This window comes from Rhopilema esculentum, chromosome 8 (assembly GCF_057945365.1).
Source record: "Rhopilema esculentum isolate cy_ngs chromosome 8, ASM5794536v1, whole genome shotgun sequence".
In the NCBI taxonomy this organism is placed as follows: Eukaryota; Metazoa; Cnidaria; class Scyphozoa; order Rhizostomeae; family Rhizostomatidae; genus Rhopilema; species Rhopilema esculentum.
This window is the reverse complement of record NC_142822.1, coordinates 11,842,737-11,854,912: the sequence shown is the minus strand read 5'-3', so window position 1 is coordinate 11,854,912 and position 12,176 is coordinate 11,842,737. Positions and strand designations below refer to the sequence as shown.

At 36.7% G+C, this 12,176-nt stretch overlaps 1 protein-coding gene across 1 annotated transcript; it reads right to left on the bottom strand.

Moving 5' to 3' along the window:
* Positions 1–3,354: 3,354 nt before the first annotated feature.
* Positions 3,355–6,888, bottom strand: LOC135694764 (transcription elongation factor 1 homolog). Its single transcript, XM_065213633.2, has 3 exons — positions 6,592–6,888; positions 5,694–5,764; positions 3,355–4,293 (listed from the first exon to the last, which is right to left on the bottom strand). The coding sequence occupies exons 1-3, from the start codon at positions 6,705–6,707 to the stop codon at positions 4,229–4,231; spliced, it is 252 nt and encodes an 83-aa protein (XP_065069705.1). The 5' UTR covers positions 6,708–6,888; the 3' UTR covers positions 3,355–4,228.
* Between the last annotated feature and the right edge of the window lie 5,288 nt (positions 6,889–12,176).

Genomic DNA, 12,176 nt, shown 5'->3' with positions numbered 1-12,176 from the left:
TCATGAAGTTCATGCTTATTAGTGTATGTGTATGAGGCAGCGTGTGTGGACGAGGGTACTGGCTAATGCTTTATTGCCAAACTGTGTTTTATTTATCTATTCTCTCCATCTTATTTTGGTTACATTCATTTGTAGAAAAGTTGAGCATTCGCTGTTATGCTAAAATAATTCCATGGTGGCGGCATTTTTAATACAAACGCAATCATTGAATTTTGGCTCCACTTTAAAATACGTCGTCCCTGGATCCGACTTCAAGTGCATTTAGTCGACCAAACGAATATCAACGTCGTAACCTAAAAATAGCACCACTGTCTTCTGATTCAACCTGGTAAAAGAAACGCATGCTGCAGATTTTTGTGTAAATCAACTTTTGGCTTATATACTTTGTTACAGTTTGAAGCTTTTAGTCCCCCTCTCCCAGAAAATTATCCGTGGCCTTGGGCGTGTAAATCCGTCGGGTATTGCACATTGAGCCAATCCCTCTAACATCAAGCCAGCATCATGTTCCTAAATTTTATCACCGCCCTCCCTTTTTCTCTCCTCTCATCCCCCATTCCAAAACTTATTTCATGAAAATAAGCGCACTACATAGATTTTATGAATATAGAATCTAATTAAGACACTTGCTTAACAAGAAATAATAGGCCGGCCTATCTTAGCTGTAAATTAGCCTGGTAAGTCTGAGATCCGAACTTCATTTTGTGCAACTTTTTTAACACAAGCAAAGTAAAAGTCGAAAACTCAGAGGCCCTCGGAGAAAATCCCCATGTTTTTCTGGCCCGGCACTGAAAACAATTAAGAACCCTTGTTCTACAGTAAACTACCGACAACTCGAACCTCCAAGGGACAAGTGAAAGGGTTCGAGTTATCGGGGCATTTTCATATCAATATATTTCGCAAGGGGAAGCATATCAGTTAAAGTTAGCTGTTATTCGAGTTTTCGGTGGTTTGAGTTACCAGGAGATTTTTGTAATTCTTCTGTCGATCTTTAATCAACCACCTCGCCAAGCCGACTTTCAGGCTCCAAAGATGACCGCCATGGATATGCGATAAATTTTGCATGCATGGTGAATACAAATGCAAATACGGTGCTCATTTGCATGCTTGCAATTATGAACATAGAGATTAGTTTTCGATCTATGTTCTTACGTTTTCTACTCTGAAAAAGTGTCAGAGACGCCTCCTCACATCTGGCAAAGGAGCCTTATTTTTGCTGAAAGAGGCCCATTTTAAAAACAATCGACTGACCTTGCGAAATCTAACTATGAATAATGAATATGATAAATAGCTCTGAAGCCTTCCGTCTGACCTGCCACTAATGGTCGTTAACTAAAACGGAATCATATGACAAAACCCAAAAAACCTATTCAAATCTTTGATTATCTCCTACTGGATTTGCCCATTGGAAATCTCCATAAACAACGTTTCAATGGAAGTGTTTAAACTTAATCTTAGCTAAAATTTTGGAAACAATAAATTCGTATAAATAAAACTTACAATTTTTAATCTGGGTATCGTGTCAGGAGTACATCAAGGCGCTGTTCTAGGTCCTATTTTCCTCAATGTTTGTTTTTGACTTTAAGTTAAAATTTGAGCCACTTGTTTCGGATCTTTGAATAAAATACACAACGCAGCTAAACTTGGGCAACAAACAACATTGGCGTAAGACCCTGTGGGATATATCCACTCGCGAATTTATATGAATTGTTCACTTTGCAATGATATTGTCAGGGACGCCTGCACAAGATTAGGGCAGGAGGGGCAGTGTTGGTGCTGAGGGCAAATTTTTCTACTAACATGGTTAGGGAGGGTGGGGGTAACATAACAAAATATTAACATGCATATGTGCCAACCATACAGCTGAGTTTTTCTACCACAAATGATTCTAAACATAGAGAAAATGTTGACGATACATAAATAAATATCCATACATAAAAATGGGTATTAAATGGCTTTGTCATTATACACAATATTTGGATTTAAAAATTTCATGGCTGTTATAAATGGGCCGGTTGTAAAATTTTGATTGCAAATTCAAATTCAGTAAGATACTTTGGCCCATATCTGTGGAGCAAATTAAAGAGAGCTATCAAGGAGGTGACAACAATAACCCAATTCAAGAAATGTATAAGAAGAATGGACTTAGAAACTCTTTTAGACTGTAGACTTTAGTTTAGTTGTACATAGGATTTTTAGAAATTTTTATGTTTTAATAATTATACTGTAATTTCATTTTTTATGCTCTAATTTAACTTTATATACTTTTTTCGTTGTGTCCCCAATTAGCTTGTAAGCTAAATATTTTTTGACACATTAATAAAGTTTTTGATTGATTGATTGATTGATTGATTGATTGATTGATTGATTGATTGATTGATTGATTGATTGATTGATTGATTGATTGCAAATACCGTTTTATCCTTCTTTGGTTTCTGGAGTACTTCTGAGGGAACAGGTCCTTTGTTTATCTACTATTCTCTTTGCCGCTCTCCCTCTTTTTACCCACCTTGCTACAGAAAGCCTTTTCAACCTTTGTGTTTTTGTGCTGGTTTTATCATTTTTCTAATATTTTCTAATAGAAATTAACATAACGAGAGCGGTCAAAGTGATCATCAATAATCAATAAGATTCTATAACATTTTCTTATATTTCAGGGCATTTCTTGCCCCCTCTGCCCCTCCAGCCACCCCCCCCCCCCCCTGGTGAAGGCGCCTCTGGATATTGTTATTGAAATTTCTAACGCTTCCCTTTTATTCTCCTCTCCCTGGCAAATTGGATATTTCATTGTGATCGATGCTGATAATTCTAAATAGAAGGAATCTACGGTGGTAGATTATAAAGCCATTGGGGTGGGCTCAGGTGACCTTCATTTCACTGAGCATGTCAGTCCCTTTTCGGAAGTCGGAGAATAGACTCCACAAAGCGTAGTAAGAGAAAATAACATTCAACTGTTTTACATGAGCTAACAGTTATGATATTGATCAACAATAAACTAATGAGGGGGCGCTTTCTTGGAATCTCAGAAGAGGTATGCCACATCTAAAGTGTGTCTTAATTCCAATTGACCAATTGAAAATAACTCTTGAAAACAAACTTGGAGCATTCTGTGTGTGAAATTAAATCATCAAGATTAATAAAAAAAACATGATTGGGTTTTCTACCTCAAATTATGCTAAAGAAAGAGTCTCATATTTCGCTGTGGCGTATGACACATTGTTTGAATGAATTCTCCATTAATTGCATTATTTTCAAATGCACCACACACCGCACTTTCAGATAAGCATATCCACTAAAAATTTTCTTGACATAGAAAAACAAACAGTTCAAGAGAGAGCAACAATTAGACAATCAGAATACAAAAAGAGGGTATCCATGATTCATATATCAACATTTATCAAAGATAAATAAATATCCTGAACAGACTTTTCAAATGACACAGAAATTAAGGTTTAGGACTACATGAAGGATACCAAGTTAATGGTTTTTTACGTTCTGTATAGAATATATTTCAAAAGAAGAAGAGTTTTTGCACTTAATGAAGATACAAACAAACAGGGGGGGTTGGGTGGCCAAACAAGTGGTAGCAGGCACCACACACAACAACTTTCCATTCTTGAGTTTGTTGGCAAATGCAAATTTCTAGATTCTAATTTTATTATTAATTGCTCCAATGTCTTGACAAACTTTGAACATTCATCAATTTTATGTACTCTATTCCTGCTCACAAAATTAAATGTGAATTTCAAATCGCTCAAGAATTCACAGAAAGCAGTTTGGCCAAAATTCAGTATTATGAATAGTCACACCTTAGAGACTCCATATTGTCAGAAAATTTGGGTAGCTGTACACCAACAATTTTCTTCTGCCTTGCCCCTGCTAATGAAATTGTAGATTTGAAGAAAAGCCACATGAAATATTCAGTTTGATACAATAAAATACCAGGGTTTCTAATCCCAAAAGAAAAACACTTGAAATGAAAGACAGTCTAATACCCCAGCACTGATAAACCTAAGGGAGAAAAAGCTTAACTATTTCCTTTTATCTATTTAACAATTTACTTTTTGTTTCCGCAGCCTTCAGGGCATGTTCCTTAAACGTGGATCATAAAATCATATAGATATATATATATATATATCTGTATAGAAGGCCCACTGTTTATTGTCACATAATAAAATCTACTTGATAAGAAACTTGTCTTTTTGGCTGTGGTTATCTTCATCAATATCTGCTATTGGTTAGCTGTTTCGCAAGCATCAATCCAGTCACTGTAAACATCCACTGGTTCTGAAAGATCTATCACAAGTTAAGGGTATTTTCAGTCAATCATCTCACCATAGACATCAAAGTCTTCCCTTTCTCTGACAAGGGTGCTACACAAAAATACTCTACCCAAAAAACTCTACACAAAGAATGCATGTTTACCATTTCTATTAAGTGTTACTACTGCAGGCCTGGCCGTAAGAATTTTGGTAGGTAAATGGCTCTCTTTATTGGTGTCAGGCAGGCGATTTTGCAAACAACTTTTTAGAAGCATTTATACACTAGCTAGAAAGAAAATGGTTATAAAAATAGAGAAGAAAATTATCTTCTAAGTACTTTCTGCAACTGAAAAAGATAACACCAAGTTCTTTTTACTGTGCTTCATAATTATAAATTCATGCTCACTTGGATTTGATTCATTAATTCATGAAACTTCCTGTATGCTCTCAACTCTACCAAATTCCTCTGCTTGTTTTACAGCCCAAGACAAGACAAACATGAAACTTTAACTTAAAAAACTCTCCTCGAACCTCTTCTGAAAATTCCTTCCATTGTGGACTTTTACTAAAATGCTGTTAACACACTTCCATGTGGAAGGGGGCAGAGGAGTTACATTTGAAAATGCTTATCTCATTTGGTTTCAACATCCTCTTTGAACAGTAAGGTACGTAGCAGACCAAATTAAAATTTCCATGATATTGTATTTTTTTAACCATTTAGTTTGTTGAATGACATACTGTTCTGTTCTGTCTGCGAGGTAGCCTTCTTAAAAAAGGCATAAAGGCCTGATCTTTTGTCTAGTTCATCCAGCGACCAAACATCACCGTTATCACTAGCCATCAGGCCAGATCAAAATTGTACAATTTTGCATTTGTTTTCAATGTTTAAAAGAAGTTCGCAAGTGGACAGGTATTTTTAGAATAGAAAAAATTATCTGATAAAGTTTTGAAAGATTTGAATACAGGTAGACAGGGGCTTAAAAAACTATGAAAAATAAAATGTCTGCCACACCATTGATGATTGTAATATGATACTCAATTTTTCTATGTAACTTACATAAACATGTGATCATTTCCCAAATAAATAGAAGCTTAAGATGTGCCAAATATGGTTAGCTTTAAATGTACATAAAAACCTAAGGTGGGCAGTTAATGTTAAAATTGGTGGAGAGGAGGGCAAATGATCGCCCTTCTCAAGCAATCTAGGAGGAGGTCAAAGTGCACGCAGGTGATCGCTCGCCTAAAATGGCCAGGCCTGCTATTGCTTCAAAATTTAGACAAATGCAGCATGATCTTGAGATCACAATATCAGCAGAAAAATTGGCAACATTTCCCCTGATTGTTAAAAGGAGCTAAAAAGCATTTTATCAGAAGTTTTTCTAACCTGAAATACCTTTGAAAAAACATTTGCTATTTCTGAACATGAAAAGATACATGTTATTGAAGTTTGGTAATCTTCAGCACAAACTCTGCATGATATGCTTCCGATGTTTCTAGGTCTGTCCCTAAAACACAATAAGAATTTTCTGTAATTTCAAAATAAATAATTCAAACTATAATGAACCTAAGCAAACTGATTTCATGATTTCATTTAACTGACCAACATGGACTGAGAAAATCAATTTTTCCAACCGTTTGTTCAAAATTTGTCTTTCAAGGTTAAAAAAGGCCTCCTCTGCTGCAGTGTTGTAAATATACTGAAAATGTCCTGATAATCTCTAAATATAATCTCCATAAACATTCAAGTGACTTCAGAATTTTTACAGGATTGAGTTCTGTATACACATATTAATATATATTAATATTTATTGATATCTTTGTAGGGAACAGGTAATTGGTTTAACTGAGTCTTTTTAACCAGCTGCAAACCACAATAATTGGGTATGTCTTCTGAATAAAAAATCAGTGATTGTGTTCAGTTCAGTTCAGTTCAGTTTGTTTTAAACTACAGATTTAAAAGAAAACCGGCAAATAAACGCTTGCAAGAACTTTTAAAAAATCATTTTTCACGAGTCATTTCTTGATCAAGGGAGCGAGAAGTTGAAGTGTTTGTACTTGAATAAATAACAAGCATGGACAGATGATTTTTCGCTTTTTTGCTTGCAGTTTGGTCAAATCTTCCATTTTTTCGCAATGATTAGATCGGTGTGAGCATTAACAACACAACCATTCATGGATTTCTTTTCAATTAGCAGATACACATTGCCAAAACAAAGGAAAAGTCATCAATAATGTGCAGCAAGGCCTACAAGTACATAAATTGCAGTAACCTCCAGGAAAAATACTTGCACTTTAAAAGGAGATTTCCTTGATTGAAAAGAGTAAAACTTACATCTTTACATCGCAAGATTTTTCGTGGTTGCAAAATGGACAGTTAAACTGCGTTTCCAACGTGCCAACGAGTTTTTTCTTCGGTGGTGCCTTCCTTTTTGACCTCCGCCTTCCCATGATTTCAATCAACTTTTTGACTCGACTACACTATTATTGCTAAAAGTATTATAAAAATGCAGCTTGGATGTTTTATTCGATTACTTTGCTTCGTTTTCTCAGCGTATTTTTACATAATTTCCAGTGTTTGAAATAACTGTCCTTTCATCTCCATCTCCATGTGGAAGCAGAAAGTGTTGTTGTTGCTGTCCAAGCATTTGATTTCAGGGTCAGTGGCTGGGACATCGCCTTAAAAGCGGCATTTTGGGCATTTTGGAAACCTAGATTTTTCCATAAAAATCTTAATCAAATGCTTTGGAAACCTAAAAAAAATTGTTCCATGCAAGATTTTTTTGTTTCAAAACATTCCTTCTTGCAAAACCACAGTAGCCCATATTTATTGCTAATAGACCTAATTCTTCTTTTTAATCAACTTACGAAAAATACTTATCTGTAGCACCCTTGCAAAGGAAAGTTTTTCAGGTTAAGCCCACTTTGTGAAAACTCACAAATATTACGGGGGGGAGGGAGACTTACCCCCCTTAAGAAGTGATCGAATGTTGGGTTGGACTAGTCCGTCAGTTGACAGGATCCTAATACTCTATGGCAGAAACAAACGGAATATATCTTAAAATATTTGTATATGGTACTTGAATACGAAAACATATGATGAACGCTTCAAAATGGTAGCTTAGCAACGAATCGGGTCGGGGGGGGGGGGGGTTGATTCAAATTGCAAACATCATATGTGCTCAGAATGCATTCCAAATATCTTAATTTCCTTGCATTAATCTGATATTGTTTAAAAATTCAAAACCCTTATGATAAAATTAGTTTTTAAACATGATGTTTTCCTGGAAAGGGGGGCAAGGCCTCTGCTGAGGGTTCATAGGGGGTCTTATGCCAAAAAATATTATTGTCCATCGTATTGTCTCAAAACAAAATTTTAAACGTTTGAAAGGAGCATGGTCATCAATTAATCATCCTCAAAGTCCGAAAAATCACTTTCTGATATTGTCGCATAAGCATTCTGATCAAGTTCGTTTGGTTGTTCATATGGTATTCCCACACCCATGCTATCACATTCAGTAGCACATAGATCTGTATATTTCAATCCTGCCTGTAAGCAGCAACATGATTAAATTTCGCACGATGTCTTGCAACGGCAGCTAAACAGCTCCATCACTTTATTGCTAGCTAGCCATTTGATTGCTATTGAGTCCTCACTGACCTCCCAGCCATGGCCGTCGGGAGATGGGACATCGGGAAGTTGGAGAATGGCTCTTTTCCACACCCAAGCTTGATAATTGGCCCTTATTACATGTAAAGCAAGAGTTGATTTGCATGGGGGCAAAGCCTCTGGTTCAACTTTCCCACCCTTTGAGCAGTAAAGCTGGTAGCGGAGAAGTTCGAAATTTTGAAGTCGCTTTCCATACAATGCGAAAACAAATTCCTCGAGTTTGCTTAGCAAATGGGCTGACAATATCGATGTATTGTCATTGTCAAGGTTCGAAAAAACCGCTACGTAATCCCTATTGGCCAGTAATAACTTCAGAGCTCTATCCTTGCCTTTACCTGCTAATGCTGAAATGGAATCACATTCTGTAAATGTATGCATGCCAATTAGCGATCTGCAGAACTCTTGGCTTGAAATCTGTGCGTGCAACTTTGAAGCGATTCACTGATTTATGTTGATAGCCTTCACTGATTTACGTGTATTTATTGTTGTTTATTCTCGGCGTATTGCAGTGTTTCTTACTTGCTACATTTGAAGCGATTGCTGCCTTAACATTGTTGATATCAATTGTCCTTGTCTAGGAACCTTTTCCTACCTTCATGTTGGTGTTTGAAATGAAATTGCTGTCTTCAAGGAGCAAGATGAACACGTCTGTGTCGTCTGCATGAATGACCATTTGCGTATTTTGCATGAAGCAGCATGCGAGTATCCGCCTCTTCGTGTGAACATTCTAACTCTGAAACGATCTCAGAACTGTCCTCTGGTATTCTCCAGCAACTGCCTCCTCCTGTCAATACGACATAATAATAGCAATACGACATAATAAAACATTCTATTAATTTGACTTGAAAATATCTGAAGCAAAGTCTCAGCCAGGGTACGAAATGTTAATCTACCGAGAGGTTGATATTTCTGAAGCACTGCCATTCCGTCGTAAATGCTTGTAGCATGCTCAGGATATTGATCTGCAGGGGGGTCCCTTTCTCGATTTGTGTCAGGAGCTGTGCCTTGTTTGTTTTTCTGGGCACTCCATAGGGGTCAGCAATCGCCCATGGTAGTGGACCAAGTGGATAAATGAAAACCTCTTTCAGATCAAATTTTCGGAATGGTGCTAACAGTACCATTCGCGCAAACAACGTACGGTCGATTTTCAGTGGGATGAGTTTGTCTTTCTTTTGCACATTGATAACTTTCTTTAGCTGTTTGAAGGTCTTCAAATTTGTCTTCTTTAATGGATCTAAAAATTCAGCTGTTGGCTCTGAAAGGCATCGACTGGTGAAAAGATCTTGCTTCACTTCCAGAGAAGCAACAACACTCGTTGATAGGCTCAGCAGCTCTTTACCATCCCAAGGGCTGATGAAAACGTCTTCCAGGACCTCGATAACTTTCTCGACAGCAAGAATGTTCTTTCGAACTCGTGCTGGTGCCATTTCTTTGTGCACAAACTTCTTGGACTTCAATCCAATCTGCTCGCGAAAAAGGCGTCTGCATTGTCCCCGGCGTGCATCATTTAAAACCCATCTCTAAGTGGCTAGAAAGCCTGAGCCAAATCAAATGTAATCATTATTTGTCTTACCTTTTCTATTTTTCGTATTCTTTATAGTCTTGTCAGCTTTATTCTTTCCGAAGGGATTTGACGTGCTCATTCCGACAGAAAACTCCCCTTGCGTAAATGCCGCATATACATCTGGCTTCTCAGTTTGCCGCTTTCGCATGTCATCTAAGGAAGGGAGAAGATATCTGGAATACTTCTGCCGCAAATGTCCAAGAAATTACTTCTACGCAAGAGAGATATAACTCCCCACCTCCTACTCGGGTTGCAAAGATAAGATTCAGTTACAGCTCACATAGCTCTATATATGAAAGCCAGAACCTTTGCAAATCGCTCCCATATTTCACATTCAAAGCCAGATATTTCAAAGATAACTTATATAGCTCCTTATGCACACCCTCTTCTTGACTGCTTCAAATTTTTCTTGAAACGTGTTTAATTTTAGATCTTCGAAGACTTCACGTGACTGTGACAGAAGTTCTGGATTCTTGACAGCCATCCAAGCTTGAAAGTTCCCTTAAAGCAAACAGCTTAATGCCTCATACGTAACTTTGTGCATATGAACAGCACGGTTGTAAGTTTTTCCATTCAACGTTTTAAATTTTGTAAACTGGGCAAAAATTGGTCATTTGCAACAACAATGGTTTTGTGTGGGATCTAAATTGTGAACAGATTCTGAACTTGAATGGAAAGTACTACTACCTCCAATCTTTGTGACTTCGAACAAATTTAATAAGCAATTGAGTTTTTAACATTTCATTGTTCTGGCTCTGAACATATGACCACAGTATTACCATATTTGGAGAGTGGTCAACAAAAACTGCTTATAACCCCACAGTTTCTACCTTGTATGTCCGATTGATCTCAAACATGCACCACTCCATTGCCTTTGACTAAGGCTTCATTTGATATATATTTTTTCATATTTGCTGATATCAGTGAAATTCAATATCTGCGACGTAATTCAAATTTATGACCTTATTGTTCAAATAAAAATATAAAATGTAAAAATTCTTGTCTTATTTGCTTCCTCTTATTAATTTGATTCACTCTGAGTCCATATTTACCAGGTAAAACGACAAGACTTGGAAAAAAACTGTAAAGACATTCAGCATATGAAACGAAAACCTAATTAAAAGCTAATTGTGCCGAAAATAAAGCCAGAACTTATATCTTAAGCATATATTTTAAATTTGCAAGATTTGTCTACTACTTAAAACAAGATTGAAGAAAATTGGTTGAGCAGTTGATTAAAAAAAAGTATTTTTAAAATTAAGAAGGTATAACCTTGCTAACTTTCCTTTTTTGGTTGCCTAGCAACAAATCACGTGTCCAATAGCATGTTATTGCTATATTTGAAAAGCCAATTGTGTAAAGAACAATAGGTATAAATTTATTGTTATGTCCTTTGTGGCCTAAGAGAAAAAGAGGGGGCGAATAGCGCCCCCCCCCCATAATACAAAGTGACTACAAAATCACCCAGTACTAATAGAGTGGAAAAAAGACAGAAAGGTGTCATCTAAAACAGTACAATTTTCCACGAAAGTTACTTTTTTCATGCATAACTTTTCACACCAGTAATACTGGAAATATCTCTTTTTATCAGTTTTATTTGTCTCCGGAAAATTAGTATTGAAACACAAAAAGTGGTTTCAGCTGATGGATTAGACGGTTGTCCTTTAGCATTGAAAGGACGGGAATTAAAGCTCATTATGCAGGGCCGTTGGAAGTGGTGGATGTGGGGGGCCTGGAGAACTCCCCAATTAAAGTCAAAATGTACTTTAGTTCCTTTATAGTAGTGTAAATGCAATGAGCAGCCCTCTAATGTTAATTTCGTTCCGACAGCACTGATATACTCGACAGAAGCAAAGGAGTAACCATATCAGGAAATGGATTTTAATGAGGCCATCATTATGAGATGTGCCTCCAACTTTTTCGCGCAATTTCAGAGTACGAGACGTCAGAATAATGTTCGGAAAATCTAAGCAAGGAAATAATGAAAATTACAGTTTAACGGTCTGCCATAAAGTGTTCGATACCTTTTATTGGCAGAGCTGTAAACGCTATTTCGGGTATAGAACAGGACGACCGTAAACTAAAAAATACGTTTATCTAGCTGTGGATTGAAAGGGGCTAATCATAAATGCATGTCCAGCTGTGGATAGAAAGGGGCTGATCAGAAATGCATTTCCAGCTGTGGATTGAAAGGGGCTGATCAAAAATGCACGCACATCACGAGTCCTTTTGACGCTCCATCAAACGTTTTTCGGGTAGGTAACCTATAAAACCCATTCGCAGACTTTTCCAATTCTCATATTGCATTAAAAACATGTAAATATTGTAAAATCATTCAAAAGGAGTTATTAAAATAAAGCGAAAGAATTGTTGGATAGCCAACAAATTTATGACTATGATTAGGCATGAAAATCATGAGAATTCATTAAGTTGAAGGTGCACTGTATTTTCGTGTAGGATGTGCCCTTTCCCTTGTAGTGATATTAAACTATTATCGGTATCAACTGCAGTTATTAGCTATTTATGTTCTACGCCTATTTTCACAGTAAAAAAGATACATCGTGTTCACATTGTGAAACACACATATTTCTGAATTCTTTTCTGCGTTTGAGTGAGTCTCTTTGCCATAATCTCTTCGCGATGATCTCTTTGCCATAATCTCTTCGCGATGATCTCCAGGCATCAT